We start from the raw sequence: 17,834 nt of genomic DNA, 5'->3' as shown, positions 1-17,834 counted from the left end.
AATGCAGATAGTTTCAGATCTGGCCTGCAGAATGGCCCTGTGAACAATTGTAGTTACACAGTGCTCGTGCTGGTAACATTGGAAAGCTGATGGGTGAGGGGGAGAGCAGGAAGAGAAACATGCTTCTTAAAGCTGATTTCTTCACCAAAGCCAACTTGTCAAGTAACAGCGCTTTCATAATTTCCTTTAATAAATCCCTGAAGGATTTTCTTTTCTAAGTCAAGATCCACAGTACCTTTGAAAAGCAGGATAAGATTTTACAGGCTGACCTAAAAATTTTGCTGCTGAAAGAGGCAGAGCTGTTCCACCCACACACACATGCTCCCACTGTTTTCCTTCTGCTGGATCTAGGGAACAAACCCAGCAAATATCAAGCAAAACAAAAAAAAAAGAGGAGTTATTCCTTGTCAGGTTAATGAGCTAGATCAGCTCATCAAAGGGTCAGATGAGCCTAAGAGCAGCACAAGAGAGCTTTTATTCTCACACTGATGGTGGAAGATGCAAACCAGTCAGAGGCGTAAGGGGCTGGTGCTCCTTCCTTCCTGGGTGAGATGCATCATCCAAGAGGGAGAATCCTTCAGAGATTTTTTTTTACTGCATTGGGTCAAGTTTCTTCTCCAAATCTCCTCCAGTCCTACTCAAATGGAAAGCAGTTTTCAAACTGAAGCAGTGTCATACCAGGATAATTTCGACAGTGTCAGCATGGCTAAAGAGCCATTTGTTTTCTGAAGTGCCTGTGTTACAGGGCTTCTTCATCCAGTGCCCCTGATACAGGGAACAGTCAAGATACAGTGACTCCATGCTAAACCTGAATTTTGTCTCTTGAACCTTGACATCATTAATTTCACATCTCGGCTTCTAACTACCTGTATATTAATTGAGGGACCTGTGCTGGAAGTACCTCATTTAACAGCTATTGCAAGTCAATGTTGAAGGTCAAAGATAAGACCCTTTGGAGTTCCTCTTTCTGCTGAGAGAGGAATTATGTTTCCAGAAGTTCTTGAACATCTTGGCCACAGAGAGCAGTAATAAGGCATCTCTGTTGTTAATGTCCAAGTAAAATATTGTGGGTTATAACCATTTAAAATCAAGTCTTAACAATAATTTTAAAAAAGTATTAAAAAAAAAGTAGAAGGACATTTTGAATTTGTGAATTATTTAATCACCTTATAATTGGGCATAAAAACCCAACAACACCTGATCACAGCATAGAGCATACTATGAGTTAATCCCAAATGAAAGAAAACATTTGCTTCTCACAGGCTATTAGGCATTGATTCAAAGCACATTTAGGTCAAAGGAAGTAATCCTTGTAGATGGAATTTTGGCCCTACTGAATCAGTAAGAGTTATATTGCTGCACTTTACCAGGGCCAGAATTTTGACCTTTTGATTTCGTTTTACTCTGGATCAGCCCCTCAGCATGCAAGAAATTAAGAAGAAAATTATCTTGGAAGCAGCTTTTGGAATCTGAATACTTTGGGTTTATGATGTGCTTGATCCTTGGTTGTAGCTTTTATCCAACTATAGATTTGGAAGGTATTTAATTTTGAAAATAATGTAGTGTCAAAATTAAAAATCAAGTATAAAGGAAATATGACGTGGAATGCTGTAAATCTTATTACACCATTTTAAAATGGCCTCTATAGTTTATACTTGAGGCAAGCAGGGATCATATGATGACACTAGGTTAGTGCCAGTAAAAGCTGTGGTATTGTTTATGTACTCTTCTGTCTTGCAAATACATAGCAGAATCTTAAGTCACAAGGAGTACAGTTAAATGCTCTTCGAGTAATAAAGATCTTTCTTTCTTTTTTTATTGTCATATGAGTATTGGGTGTAAAGGAGATAAATGCAGAATACTTCAGTGAGGACACTGTTGTCATGACTTTGTGGTGATTGCATTGGCAGATAACTGTGGGGAAAAAACAAGTTACATACATCAACTCCAATTAAAAAACCCCAAACTTATACTGTGTAATATTGTGGTTTTGATACTAAAGATGTCAGGAAGTTTGTACTGTTAGTTTATTTTAAAATGTAACAGCTTTATTTGGAGATCCTGCTTTAGAATCCCTCAGATCGAGACACAGTTGTGGATGTGAGATCGACATGAAACTAAAAACACCAAAAGGGGGGGAGATATCCTCTAAAATTACTTAAAATAGCTTTTCTATGGATAAAAATTACTTTGATATTACTTGAATTCCTTCTAGGGCCACTGAATGGCATCTGGGTATCTGTTTCTCAAGAATGTGAGGTTCATGGTTTTTTGCTCAGTAAACACTTAAACGGCCACCTTCGCTGTAGTGGAAGAAGGAGAATTTTTATCTGCAGAAATTCACTTGCTTGGAGAGAACCAAATCTGACCTACCTGATACTACAGGTTTAGAAGGGAAATAAACTGTCCAAGAGGCAGAAAAAAATACTGCTGTGATGCTGTAGTCAATTTTCCCCTCAAAAAACGTGTCAGTATTTTGAAAGTTGCAGGATTTCATTAGGGATAGATCAGGAGGTAGGAGGGGTGGGTCTATAGGGTCATAATATGTTTTATTACTAATATATATACTGAGGAGTCACATGCTCCCCAGTATATCGTGTGAACATCACCATTATATTGGTTATATTGCAAATGGAGCGTAGTTTCAGTAAGAATTTTACTGGCATGCATTTGGGTGAGTGTATTAATCAGAAATGATGAAGCAATGAGTGACCTGTTCAGGTCATCTCAGTGGATGTCAAATAGAATGTTTAAGGCACTTTATCACATAATTGATGCCATGTGGTTATTTCCAGTCTGATTCCCTGTGTATGAAAGGTCAGCAGTAAAGCTGACTTGAAGACATGGAGATGGTATTTTCATTCTTAAAGAGAATGAAACATTTAGTGTAGTGGATGCACAGGACAGTCCAGAGTTGAGAAAGATGTGATACTACTATTGCAAGAGTTTAAAAAACTAAGCAATTAAAAATTAGGGTAACTAGTAAAAATATTTCTGCGCAATAGCAGCAGCAATTCCATTGGGGTTGAAATTTAGTTAACTAATTTGATCTAACGTCTTTTTGCAAGGTGAAATTTTTCTTGCAAGTTTACTGGGGTGTTTTTTCAGCTTCCTGGCAGCATCTGTGTGCTGCTTAGGCTCTGTGAAAGGTCCCCTTATTGCAGACCCACCCTGGGTACCATTCTGATGTCATCTGGAGGTGGTCTTTTGATCGGCCAAGACCACCTAAGTCTGTGTCCTGTTGTTTAAGCATTTACAGATGATGAGTAAAAGATGGAGTACAACTTGTTTTTCATCTCAAGAAGTGAGCTTTCAAAACTGTAGTAGGAAAACTCTGCAGAAAGGGGATTTTCCCCCTTTTTTAATTTTTTTTTTAAATTGTTTTGGGGGAAAATGGTCCACGAGGTAGAGGAAAGGAACATATATATGGCAAGGGGCAACAGAGTAACTGCTAAAAATGGACCCGTGTAAAAGAAAAGATTCATCTTTTTCAGGATCATCCAGAAGTCATTGAGATAACCTTTGTTGGCACCTTTGTTGGAAAGAACTGTAGGTGCAAATAAATTATGTCCATGAGATAAAGCAAATGTTCCTGCTGTGAAGTGTCTGAAAAGGTCACACACGTTGCTCAGAAATGGCATCAGTTGTGACTGAGAGAGGTGGGGAGAGACTATGCAAGCAAAGGAATGCAGGAATTGCCTCTCTGGATCATAGAGGGGACTCACCTGTGGTGCTGTCCACATTAAGAACCTGCTTTGTTGATATGTTGATGGGATATCTGCCCTAGTCCTCCTTCAGCTCCCCGTTACTACCTGGTTTTGCCTTTTAGTGGAGTTAATGTTCCATGTGGACTTAATGGCTGAGTGAGCCAGCAATGTGCCCTTGCTGCAGAGGAGCCTTAAGGTGTCCTGGGCTGCATTAGGAGGAGCGTTGCCTGCAGGCCAAAGGAGATGATCCTCCCCTTCTACTCAGCACTGGCGAGGCCGCAGCTGCAGTGCTGCATCCAGTTCTGGGCTCCCCAGTGCAAGGGGACATACTGGAGAGAGTCCATGGAAAGGCTAGGAAGATGATGAAGGATTCAAACAGCTCTCCTGTAGGGAAAGGCTGAGAGACCCAAAACTGTTCAGTCTGGAAATGAGAAGGCTCAGGGGAATCTCATCATTGTCTACAAATACCTGAAGGGAGGATGCAAAGAGGACTGTGTCAGGCTCTTTTCAGTGGTGCCCAGTGACAAGACCAGAGGCAGTGGGCACACAGTGAGACACAGGAGGTTCCTTCTGAACATTGGGAAATACTTTTTTTGCTGTGAGGGTGGCACAGCTGTGCTGAGCACTGGCACAGGTTGTCTGGGGAGATTGTGGAGTCTCCATTCTTGGAGATATTTAGAAGCTGACCAGACATGATGCTGGGCAACTGGCCTTGTGTGGCCCTTCTTGAGCAGGGGGGCTGAACCAGCTGAATCCAGAGGTGCCTTCCAACCTCAAACACTTTGTGACTCTGTGAGTGGTACCAGTAAAGGGTGATGCTGGCCTGTAGCAGAGCTAATCATTCATGAGAGGGCTGTGGGTGATAAGCTCTACAGCTGGCACAACTGGTGCTAAAAAACATCATGTGATGCTGGCCAGCATAAAATAGAAGATGTGTCCAGTAGGCAGATCTGTCACATAAGGTTTGACTTATATCTCAGAAATGTTTAGAGATTGATGTACACCCTAAAGCATCAAGATTAATATTCCTTCCAGACTAATTAAGACTTTGTATATTTTTGTAATTGCCTACATCTCTGATTGCAGGGAAAGTCCATGCTTATAAAAAACTCATCCATAATTTCATTATCCACAGTGTGCCTTGTCATTAAGTTTTTGGTAGAACACAGAGAAAGCTCCCAATCTGTCATCTTTGTACTGTTCTTTTAAAACATGTTGACTTTCATTTCTGTCTTTTCTGATGTAAAAACATAATTCTTTCACTCTGCCTGGATATATTTCAATCTGATCTGTATGAAATGTAAACATACAAATCTAATTAAGTACACGCATAGAAATTAAATTTTTCCATTCATTTTTTCCTAGTTTCATGTCATACAAAGATTCAGTTGGAAAACAGTTAATGAAAAAAGTCAGGTGTTACTTTCCATTTAACCTGGCTATACTGCTGTATTATTTGTACAAAATATGATAATAGATATAGTTAATAGGTACCTAAATAATGTTAATGGCTAACTTATTTTGGAAATACAGTCATTAGCCAAGTTACTCTTAAAAGTCTTGTGACTGTGAAAGCTGTCAAATACCCTGCTGCTTGGATTTTAAGAAAGCACAGCTGGAGAAAGAAATGGATTCACAAACTTTTCTGCTCATAACTTCACTTTTGTCTACACTTCCAGGCCTCCAGTGACTCCACTTTTGCAACTGTACTGTTGTCAGGCTTGCAGCCGCATTGTGATCTCTTTGATCTCTCAGTTTAGGAGATTTATAATACGGGAAAATGTTGCTGGTTAGTGTTTGGTGGGGAAAGATTTGATTTTATTTTCTTAAGTGGTGCAGGCACTGTCACTCAATCAGTGTTCCATGCAGTTGGTTTGGGTTTTTTTCCTCCTGTTAAACAGCATATTTATGTTGAGCAGCATGGGGACTATTGCCCTCTCCAGAACTGAGCAAAGTGCATCAACCCATACCACTATATGTGAAAACCTTTGTCTGATATCAACTCAACTGATATCAACTGATTTAACTGATCCTATCCCCATGTGTGAATTAAATGGGATTTGGGTCTTTTCAAAGAACCAGAGTAATGCTGCTGGCCAAGCCCTTGGAATTTAAACCCAATTTGAATAGCTGAAGATATGTAAAAGCAGTTTTTCCCCGTGTGCATATTATGTATTTTTAAATTGAGCCTAAATGTGCAAGAATATTTTATTAGCTTCACAGATAGTGGTGTAAGAATCAATTCAATTAGTGAACAAATCATTCCTAATTAAGGGTATAAACTGGAAACTGCAGTAGCCTGTGTTCTGCAATTGGTGAAAGTCAAAGTTCAGATCTGAATTCCCTAGAATACCATATTCATTGAAACATTGTGCTTTAGAGAGCATTTTATGGAAACAAGTCTTTGACACTGTGCTGACAAGTGTCTTATATAAACTCCCATCTGTCACTGAGCACAGAAGAGTGCATCTCAAATGTGGGCCACGCAGCAGCAGCAAATCAAGTGCCTGCTTTTAATAGTGCAGCAAGAGGTTTGAAGACATTTGATATTTTTATTACTAGCTTTTGTCACAAAATGCAGTCTTTTAAAAAAATGGCCAAATACCATAATGGTTTAAAAAAAAAGGATGAGCTCTTGAAACATATTTTGTACACTTCCAACCTTTATTTCCTGAACAAACACTCAGGCTGAATCAGGTCTGTGGTATGGATCTGAGGTTCTGGGATCATTTAGATCATTTAGAATAACCATTTTAAGATGTTTCTACTTTCTGAAATGGAAATTCTTTTAGGGCATGTATTTATTTTGCTGTAATAGCTTTTCTTAAGCCATTGTCCCAAGGGTAAGCAGCTGAGGTTAGTCGCAGGTTTTGGATCACAGCTGAGTTATGATGAAGGGTCTATTGTATTTTAAATGTGTTGGTTTCTATTATTTACAATTGAAACAGAGGCAGAAACCCACTGATGATGGCTGGAGGTGCAGGAGGGAAATCCTAATGTTCCATTTAGTCTAGGATTTTAAACATAATCATTTGTCACAGTGAATTTATTCCTTCCTAAGCAGTACCTGGCAGGTGTGGAAGAGTTAAAGAAGCCATCCTAAGAACTAACTGCAAGGATAGAGCACTTGCTGATTTATTTTCTCCCCAGTCTTCCAAAGCTTTGTAACTTCTATAATGATGGAAATTCCTTTATTTTGTACTCTCCTCCCACTGATTGCATAGTGGGCTGCACTTAGGGATCTGAGCCAGGTGCCAGGAAGGAGATTGAACTATCCCTGTGAAATGGGTGTCTGCTGGTACAAGTGCAGCAGACAGAGCACTAAGCATGAGAATGGGGCATAATAGAAGCCTGGCTTTGGCAGTAGCCTGTGCTTGTACCAATTCCTTTGTGCTATAAACTGCACTTTGAGAGATCTCCTGGCTGGCAGGTTTTGCTCTTGCAGCTCTCCAGTGCATGGTAGCCAGCATCACTTACACCTGTGCTTTCTCGAGTAGAAACTCCCCCTCTAGCTATGTTCCAGAGAAACTAATTAGATGGTTGCCTTATTTAGAAGATCTTTTAGCTGCTCATGGGTGTTTTTTTCCCCTCTTCTTATTTTCTGTTGTTAAGAAAAACAGGTTGTAATCTTTTTAGCTTCATGGAATATTTATGTCAGTCAAACACATTAGCCTTTGGGCATAAAGCAACCCAGTAAACTGTATGGTAAGGGAACATGGTTGCTGAGATGGGTAATTGTCACAAATCGTGTTGAACAATTGAAGTATAGGCTAAGCAGCTGGAACACGTTATTTTTTTAAAAATTAATGTGTACCTTGCAGTATGAAAAGGAGCAGCAAATCTGACATTTGTGAGCTCATTTACTAAAGTTACCTTTCGGTTACAAAGAGGAAAAGGAGAAAGTATCAGAACAATTTTGTTTTGCAGATTATCAATAAATGTTAGCAGTTTGCTAGAAACCAAGTAATTTACAGTTCACAGATACTGTATTTGAAATTATTATTGCAACTGTGTGACACAGAAAGAAGAAACCCTAGATAGCAAAATACATATAAGCAAGGCCTTTATTTGTTCTTTCCATTTTTCTTTTTTCTTCCCCTGGAAAGGGCAATTGCCTGTAAGTGTCAGACTGACCACAGCACCAGGACAACACAAGTTTCCATGAAGACATTCTTTCCCAATTGGGTATCCTGTTGTGATACTGCAAGTCATGCCAGAATGTTCCCACATTGTCCTGTGATCTGTCTGCTTCTGTTAGTGTAGGTGATTTATGGTTTTGAGAGTCTTCATGTAAATTATGTATTTTATTTATATAGGGCAATGGTAGTATTTCTTCCTTGATGTGAAAGCGATTGTGTTACTTATTAAATAAGACAATAAAGAACCCATCTGGTCTCTTTCCAAAACCTCTGTGGTAGCTGACTCACATTTGCTATCTCTGTAGCCAGGTCTGGGAAATACTTGTGCTGTTAAATGTGCAAGTTAAGCACTCTTCCAGTGCTTCCATTTCTTACACTGAAATGTGGGCAGTTTGGAAATTGGAAGTTTTACTCCCAGGAAAAAAAAGTTTTAAAAAGTATTTACTTTTATTTTTTCTTGAAAACTCAGAAGCTGAATTGAGACTGATTGTTCAGTACGACTGGAGGAAGAGCTTGAGTGCTTAAAAGTGAGAAATATACTTTTGATAAATATGTCTGTCAGACCTCTGACCTGTTGCTTTAGTCTCATAAAATAAAGAAGTAGTTAGCAGAGGACTTAACTATCCATTTTGAATATATTAGTGACTATGTAGAAAAGAGATCAAATTAAACATTGTTAAAGATTTTTTGTAAAACTTTCAGTGAACGTAGAAGTAGATTATTGAGAATTTGTTTGTACTGCTCATTCTAGAACATTTCAATACAGAAGTAAACAAAAATAAAATAACATTATGAATATGCAGGAGTTAATGCATAAAAAATAATTTGCGTAAAACCACAGCGTTCCAAATTTTTTTCTTGCATTTATCTGTATGCAAGCTTGCCTGTTCTTTGGTGTGTTCTAACTTTTAATCATTTTTCACATTCTTACTTGTATGAAAGCTTCTTTTTGCCCCTTTGCACACAATCTTCTCCATATTTGCATGATCTGATCTTGTCCGTAAATAACAGTTTTCATCTTTGAAAGATGTTTCTCTTACTTACATGATTTTATTATTGATATTTCAGAATCTATACCCATGTTATACAGACTAATTAATTACAACGTATATACAAGTCTGTTCAGTGTAAAGGATTTTTCATAGATTATTTCTCCTCACAACTAATGTTCTGGGAATTTCTCCTGCAAAAATGAAGTCTTGAATTCAACAAATAACAATAATTTTGGTATGAATGGGCTCCTTACCTTTCTGTGTTGTAGCTTAACAGACCTGCTAGGTGGTTGTTTGCTTTTTTTCTGTGCATAGCTAAATTTTAGGGATTAAAGTTTCCATGTATAGTTTTTCCTCCAGCATGAAGTACTTTTATACTCAAAACTTAACATTTTTTTCCCATTATTTAAGGTACACTTTTCAAGGAAGAGAAATACATTCAAATAGTGTTTCAAGTTACTTTTACAGTATTACTATTCAAGTCATAAAACATTCAGTAGAATACCCAAACAACCTGATACAAGAGATGTCAAAAATTAGGCTGAAGTTTTACTTGAGAGTAATGCCATCATTCATTTATTGACTCCTTTTCATTGGCAGAACCTGAAGAAGATTCAGGAAATGGACAAAGAGGGAAGTGATGAATCCAGCACAGATCTTGATGACTTAAAAAATGCTGACTGGGTAAGACAACAATTAAAGAGTGATTCAGCATCATTACTAGTAATTTATATTTCTTTATAAAGCTTACTTAAGGTGTCATTACCTCCACTCTCATGAAATCCCACCTGAAACACTGTGTCCGGCTCTGGGTTCCCCAACATACAAAGGACATGGACCTGTTGGAGTGAGTTTTGAGGAGGGCCATGAAGATGATCAGAGAGCTGGAGCACCTCTCCTGTGGAGACAGGCTGAGAGAGTTGAGGTTTTTCAGCCTGGAGAAGAGAAGACTCCAGGAGACCTTACAACACCCTTCCAGTACCTAAAGAGAGCCTGCAAGAGAGCTGGAGAGGGACTTTTTAGCAAGGACCTGTAGTGATAGGACAGGAGGAATAGCTTTAAACTGAAAGACAGTAGATTTAGATAAGATATTAGGAAGAAATTCTTTACAATGAGGATGATGGAGCACAGGAACAGATTTGAGCAATCTGATCTAGTGGAAAGTGTCCCTGCCCAATGCAGAGGGGTTGAAACTAGATGAGGTTTAGGGTCCCTTCCAACCCAAGCCATTCTATGGTACTATGTTAAAATCAGTCTCTGTTCTTTTTACCATATGAATTAATAGTAACTCATGACAAATTAGAACCAAATGAGTCTCAACTTTCATTTCCTGACAGATGAAACAATAGAAGTATCGAAGCAATACATTTCCTTTAGACTGCTTTCATGGAGAAGCTTTTACAGTTTAAAGAGACTGGATATTTAGACAGGAATCATGCTGACTCCCCTTCAGAGGGGCAGCCAGGGAGTAGACAGAGCTGCCAGCTGAGTTTCTCCAATGATGAAAGAAAAAGATTACAGGGAAACTCTTAACCAGGAAGTAGCTTGTTTTATTTTCTAGTTTCTGTTCTTGCCAGTTCACAGATGAATATTATGAGGTTCTTTAAAGGACTTTATTTCGATTTCCCAGTCTTCTATCCACCACTTTTTTTTTCTTCTCTCCAGCCATTCTGCTTCTCAGAAAATGAGAGGGAAGCGTTAGTGTGTGTTGCTCTTACAGGCAGAGCAAAAGGAAGTTGACTACTGAGAAGATGTTGCTGGACCTTAGGATTTGGAGTCCATTCCAAAATTTCTGTTTGAAGAACAACTACTGGGAAATTTTGCAAAGAAGTTCTGGGCAACAATGTTTCAGATTCAGTCATTGTTTTAATTTGCATAGTATTAGGTATAAGTCTAAAAACTTGAAAGGCTTGCTTGCAGTATACTTGAAATGGGAATATAGATGTAAGGTATGAGAATTTCAAATTCTTTTTCTGTACTTGAGGTGAGTCTGCTGAGTTACAACAAAGTTTTGTTGCATTCACAAGTGTTAAAAATAGGCTTATATAAAATAAAATGGGTTTTGATTGATGTGTTAAAAATAAAATAGTACAGCTGTACATATTTGGTGGTGCCCTGGAAGGAAAACGAACAAGTTTGATTTAATGTGAGTTGTTATTCAAGGGTGAGATATCAAATAAAATTTCTCTCTCTTTTCCCTTCAGGCTCGTTTTTGGGTGCAAGTGATGCGAGATTTACGGAATGGTGTTAAACTTAAGAAAGTTCAAGAGCGTCAGTACAACCCACTCCCAATAGAATATCAGCTCACACCCTATGAGATGCTGATGGATGATATTAGATCCAAACGCTACACCTTAAGGAAGGTCATGGTAAGTCAAGAGAATCACTAGAATTTGTCAAATCTGAAATGTTCTTTTCCTTCTTTTATCTTCTTTTTGTCTTCTCTTTTTTTTTCTGAGAATCTTGGAATTATTATTTCTTATAGATACTAATGTTCATGGGTTTTAAATGGCATCTTAAATTTTCATAGTGCATTGAGAGGGAAAACATGAAACCAACACATGTAGTGTATTTTGTTTTCCGTGTGGCAGGCATTTTTGATTATGAAAGACATGCCTATGCATCATATGTTTGAACAAATACCTTGCGTTGCTTTTGTGATAACCTTAAGAGTCATCTCAAAAGTCCCGTCATGCTTTCCACTGAGAGACTGTTTTAGACTTTTCTCATTGGAGAGAACATTTCTGTTGATTCACAATATAGTTTTTGGAATTCCGGAATGTGAAGTGCTACCATGAATGATAGTGTGATGGGGAAGGAAAACCTACAAAGGTTAACTGAAAATTTATATTATCTCTTGCCTGTATCACGGTGCTTGAAAACTTATCAAGATCTGTTATGAATTTTCAAGGAATGCTCAATGTAAAAAAAATTAAATCTTCCATTTTTAGACGTTGAGCTCAGTTATTTTCAGCATATTCTACTGTTGCTTTCAAGTCAAGACAATAAGCCAAAGCAAGCTGGAGAGTGTTCATGAATCTCCTCCTCCTAGATTCTCATAAAGGTGCCTGTAAGATTGACTTCAGGTACTCTTTTTATCAGAACCAATTTGATATTTATTGGTGTCTCCCATTCTTTCTGTCTTTTTGGGTTATATTTTTTTCAGCATTAAGTTTTTCCTGATAAGCTAGCAATCGGTCTAAAGAGGTCCTTATCTCTAGAAGGACATTTTATATCCCTTTTTCAGAGGCATGTATTTGGTCAATATCAAAACCTTGTATTTACTTATCTTCCCCTGTCATTAGTTACAATGGAAGCATTGTCTTAGAATATTCAGTGTTCAGATGTATTTCCTTTCCTATCTTTGATAGTAAGAAAGCCGTGATTTCACCAGAGAAAAAATCAGAGGAGGGGGAGGGAGACAGGTGAGAGAGGCAGAAAGTGTGTAGCATAAATACCTTTTATGTTTGAGCTGAAAGTATTTTTCTAATCGAGATCTGGATTTAGACTATCCGATTGTATTTATTTTCTGCAACAGATGTTGCTTAAATGTTAAATCAAGAGGGTAAAATAGAAACCCAGGTAATGATGTTATCTGTCTTTCCCCTAACAATTCAGAGAACTGTGCTAAGTGTTCCTTCTACCCGCTGCGACAGAGGAACAGTCCCCTCAGGACCTTTATTACTGTATGCAATCAGAATAGTCGTTTTGTTTGAATGGGAACCCCTGGGTCATCTAATTTTGCTTTTGTCAGACTAGCTTTTAATTCATCTTCTGCTAAGCAAGCTCCTGCCTCTTCAGAAAAGATTTTCTTCATTATATGGTATGTCTTGGAGGCACAGCTGCTCCTCTGCTCATCCAGGCTCTCACTGTGTACAAAATCCCTGCAAGGATCTATTTTTGGCCTGCTGTCTTGTCAACTAGATAGATTGTCGAAGTGAACTCTGGGCATAAACATGAATTGGGATTACGATCTGCTGCAGGTACAGTACCTGTAGGACTGTCTGTGGTGCAATTGCTGGCTCAGTCTGACAACTGCTCCTTGCATTGTGCTAGAAAAATCACTTCTTTCTTATTGGAAACCTTAAATTCAGTAACTTGAATCCTGGTGCAGGGTCTGCTTGAAGACTGTGCAAAGCATGTTCAATAATAAGACTGTAGCTTGATATGGAATGTGCAGAGCCTGAAGGATTCACATAGAATTACAGGTTTCGTTAGATTGCATACATACAGCATCTTTTAGCTGACTATCATGGGTCAAAGCTGATTATATGTATTCCCATCAGAGAAAATCATTGTGGCTCTTGAGAAGAGGAGAAAAGGACAAGAATCTTAAATCTTAATTTTTAGGCAGTCTAGAAAAAACAGATTATGTTTCTTTCTATCAATCAGAATGGATGTTTGGCAAAATTTTTATTGAAAGTAATTTTTACTTTCAATTTATAGGTAGTAGTTTTAGACTTGGTAGCTTGTGAAAACACATGATAAGAGGCTAGTAAATTTTTTAAGTAAGTCAGATGCAACACGAAATCTTCATTGTTCTTTTTATTAATATAATGCTGTGTTTAAAAGAGTAGCTTGATCTGTCCATGGCTGCTCAGTACTCTGAGCAAAAATTAGGAAAGGAACAGATGTTCCTATTTGGAAGTATTTTGGTGTTTCAGACTGTCAAAAGTATTGCACTAACAGACAGCAATAACTGGAGCTGCCTGTTCTCACCCACCTTCTGTCATAGTGCAAACATTCAAAATGTTTTGAAGATGCAGAATGTCAGATTCTGGGCTTTTGGTAAATAACTGGTTTAATTTGTTTCAGTGACGTTGGCATTTCTATTTCAGGACATATGAAAATAATTCCAGATTTGTCATCTCTCTATCCGGATGTAAGAGTCCTCGTTTCTGTGACTGTTGTGGGAGCAAGATAGCTTTCATTCTGGCATTTTATGATCTTTAAATACCTACCTGGAGAGATTTAATAGTGTTTTTCTCCCATGGAGCACCCACTCCCACAAAAGTTAAAAACTGTGAACGTAGGTAGAGTCAACATTTACTAATGGAGAAATTTGTTATATTGCTCTTGCAGGCTTGATTTTTCTTTATTATGCATATGTGTTGAGCTACAGTTTTTAATTTCACAGTGATTCACAATTAGCTCTCCTTTCTATCCACCTCTCCCCCTCCAAGATGTGCATCATTCGCTGTATTTCTTGAGCAATCCATCTTTATAGGTAACAACGCCCTGTCTTCATATTCAAGCTCTTCACAAACATCTGTGACAGTGGTATTAGCTTGGCCGTGTTGCAACAGGGGAATTTAAGTATATAGGCTGAAGCTATTAATATAAAAAATATCCAGTAATTTGAATGTCTAAGCTGAGAACCTTGTAACAGGGGTTTTGGTGCTTTTTTAAAAAACATTTATTTCTTTGAGTATTTAGCATCTTACAGTACTTACTTTAGTTGCAGTAACAGCTGTGCGTGGACAGTATTTTCATAAGCAAGATTTCATATGTTTCAAGCAAGACATAGAGAATGTGAGGAAAGGACTTTGACCAGTTTGTCCAGCTGGGCATTGTAGAGTCTGTTGTTCTTGTAAACACGAGGGTCTGACGTAGTTGTGCTGAGTGGCATTCAGTTGCATTCAGCAGGGAATGCCGCTTTTTCGTTTTCCAACTTGGTCACACTTCTACAGAAGTTTAGAAGTCATCCTAAGTAGAGCACGGAGTTTTACAGCTCCTAATCATGCTTTAGGGATATTCTAAGGGGTAACTGTGTAAATACTGTGGTTATCATGTGGTATCATGATAGCAGCAGCGTGAATACAGTGCCTTATAATGGGAAGTACCAAAGCGCTTTGTTCTTGGACACTGCTGCTTGAGCTTGCTGTGTGGTGTCACATACACACTATATAACAACTGTGTTAACTAAAACACTATACTGTCTGCATAATGCAAGATGGTAAATGTATATCTACTTATAGTACTTTAATTCACCATAAAATTTTATCATGAGCTGTTTTAGAAATGATGTAGCATGCCTCCTCTGTCTGTATCAGTGTCTATGCAGTTTCCTTTTAAATGGAAATGTCTAGATAGTAGAAAACAATATCAGTTTCATGTTGGCAATTATTTAGAGATAGCACTCTCCTACTTAATGCTGACAGCTTTAATAGTGAGACAAATAAATGGCTGAAATAATTAAATGTCAATGATAAATGAAGTTATTTTTTTGAAAGTTATGAGCAATGTACTTCTTGTTTGGGATCACCATTTTTAAGGCTTTGGGCTTCACCCAAAGGTAACTAAGTACTATTTGCAGTTATTTTTTTAAATGGCAAACCCATATTTATATATTAAAATGTAATGGTAGCAGGTCGTGAGTAGATGATTACATGCTAATTTTTATGTGCAGGTGTCCACATTTATGTTTGATTTTTATAATAATTGGTTATGCTTTCTCCACACTGCTAATTTTAATGCATACTGCTATACAAAAGCTATTTTACATGAAAACTTAGTATAGTTTTACAGTGTTTTTACAGTACTTAGTATAGTATAGTTTTACAGTGTTTACTGGTTTGCAGCTGGGGCCAGTCTGGTATGTGGGGGGGGGAAAAAAGGAGCTAAATTTGTTCCTTGGTGGTTTTTTTCCCCTGCATGTATCATGGCTGCATCTGTGGAATATCTCTGATTTAGACTTTAATCAAGAGCCATGAATTTTAATTAAGTAAAACTAAAGAGTGCATTTAAAATTGCTCATTACAGAGAGGGCTAGTTTGAGTAAATAAATAGATCTAGTGTGGACAGAAAGGATGAAAGCTTCTCTTCAGTATCTTCCATATCAGTATCTTGTTTGGGTGCCAAAGGTTCTGCTATGGGTGCTCTCACTCTCTTGGCTTGTTGGCTGTGAAACATCCACTTGCTTTGCCATCAGCTCCCCATGTATCCTGTGGAAAATCACTTAAGCAAATCGTACATTTCTCCTTTTCCAATCAGATGGTAATACTGATACTAATTATACCCTGATGGCATTAAGTCAGGGCCTAGAGTGCCCTGAGGTGAAAGGCTCAGAGCCATGTATTATTTATTTACTGTTGTCACGGAGAGGGTTGTTCCCCAAGGCTGGAACAGAGATTATCAGTTTACAAAATGGCTGTTCTGATGGTAATAATTCTCAGCTTCAGCTATCAACTTTGACATCTGATGAACAGCAACTCAGGGAAGAGAGACTTCTCATTTCATTAACAATCCTCCAAAGCCTTCTGGCCTCAAAAAATTGCTCAGTCTTTAAAGAGAAGAAATCAATCACACTGCTTAAAAAAATATTCTCCTCATCAGGAAATGTCAAATCACCATTTAGTATAAACCTTTTCCATTTTAATTTTTCTGCACTGTTTTTAAGAAGATGATGCATGTTGAAGGGTTTAGCAGCTTGGTATTCTCTGCCAAGCAACCTGAAATTCACTCTAAGGAAGCTAAGGAGGGTGCCACAAATAGAGTTTGGACTGTGTCTGGGGTAGAATATCTCCAGAAAGAGTCCTCAGAAAGGCAATTAAGTGTTCCCCAGAAGGGACTCTACATCTTCTTCCTTAGAGGGAAAGGGATGAATCTTCTCTGGGAGTCTGTCACTCGGCCTCAGCCTGGAAACAGGGCATGCTTGAGGTGAGCAGAGCTTGTACAGAAGCTGCTTGGCATTGATGAAGTTCAATTAGGGATCATATTCAGGTGAATATGGCACTTAAACCCATTTTTCTGATTGCACCATTCCATCTGGATAGCCAAAGGGCATGTGATATGGCAAACCAGATATGTCTATACATATGTTTGCTGGCTACAGACTTTGTGTGAATGGAGTCTCCCAAAGAAATGAGACAACTGGCCTTTAAGAAAATAAAAAGAAGTGCTGAAATAGGGGACAGTTGGTCTAAGAAATACAGTCATGTATTTTATGTTATATATGGTCATGGGAATTTCTGTCAAATTGGAGGACAGGCCCGATAGCCAGCTAGAGTGTGGTAATAGGAGGTGCCAGAAGGATGTATGACATAGGATGCTCTCTCATCCCTGACAGTGTGCTTGGGCACTGTGCTGTATGCCGACTGACCCTGACAGGTGTTTTTTGTAAGCAAATCCATACATTTATTCCCAGCTTACAATGTATACATTCTTTATATGATACGAGAACTTCCAGTGCCTTCTTTTATATCCTATACATATAGTGAACTGATGACTCTTTCCTGTGATGTCTTAAGTCTAAATGAGTTGTCAGAGAAAGAAATGTCTGTGTCTTTGGAGAAAACCAAACAAAAAAGCAAACAACCCTCACCCAGCCCCTGTTCTACAGAAATTTATGATTTATGGAGAGGAAAAGTACTTCTCCCATAGACACGATTGCAGCCTTGACATTTGATTTCATCATTTCAAAATCCTAAGTATTGCTGATTAAAGCTGCTGCAATTGTGGTTATTTTGCAGCTATCAGCAAAGCTGAGAAGCTGTTATGTATGGATTTTTGCTTGACTGTGCTTTGCATATGGATTGTTGCTCTGCTCAGGACCAGTGGGGTTTTACGTCTGGTGCAGGTGTCAGAACGCTGCCAGCTCTGTCAGGCTTGTTGTGAGTTTTCAACTATCTCATCTGCATGAATGTGAATGTAAAACACAACAATATATGTTTCACTTTCTCCTTTCCAGGTCAACGGTGACATCCCACCTCGATTAAAAAAGAGTGCCCATGAAATAATCCTGGATTTCATCCGATCGCGACCTCCATTAAATCCTGTATGTAATCCAATGGGCTTCGTTCCTAACAAAAATTGTGGCTTTTTAAAGCATGTTTGTGTCCAATGAATATGTAAATACCACATTTTCTGCCATAGGCTTTCAAAAATATTGTCTTCTGTATATATAGAACAGGATCTTGAGTGTGCAATATCTTGCACATACCAATGAATAGCTGTTATTACCAGCAGCCCTTTATTTCTGGGAAATCATGATGCAT

At 38.2% G+C, this 17,834-nt stretch overlaps 1 protein-coding gene across 1 annotated transcript in view; it reads left to right on the top strand.

The window, feature by feature from the left end:
* Window positions 1-17,834, top strand: part of SPIRE1 (spire type actin nucleation factor 1) — a 127,278-nt gene that overhangs the window by 78,609 nt on the left and 30,835 nt on the right. Inside the window, 3 exon segments of the mRNA XM_027742965.2 lie at window positions 9,439-9,522; window positions 11,043-11,207; window positions 17,528-17,614. Coding sequence (XP_027598766.1) covers window positions 9,439-9,522; window positions 11,043-11,207; window positions 17,528-17,614 — 336 coding nt within the window.

This window comes from Pipra filicauda, unplaced genomic scaffold, assembly GCF_003945595.2.
Source record: "Pipra filicauda isolate LSUMZ 115617 unplaced genomic scaffold, ASM394559v2 scaffold52_size3558583_pilon, whole genome shotgun sequence".
Classification (NCBI taxonomy): domain Eukaryota; kingdom Metazoa; phylum Chordata; class Aves; order Passeriformes; family Pipridae; genus Pipra; species Pipra filicauda.
This window is presented reverse-complemented; position numbering and strand designations above follow the sequence as displayed.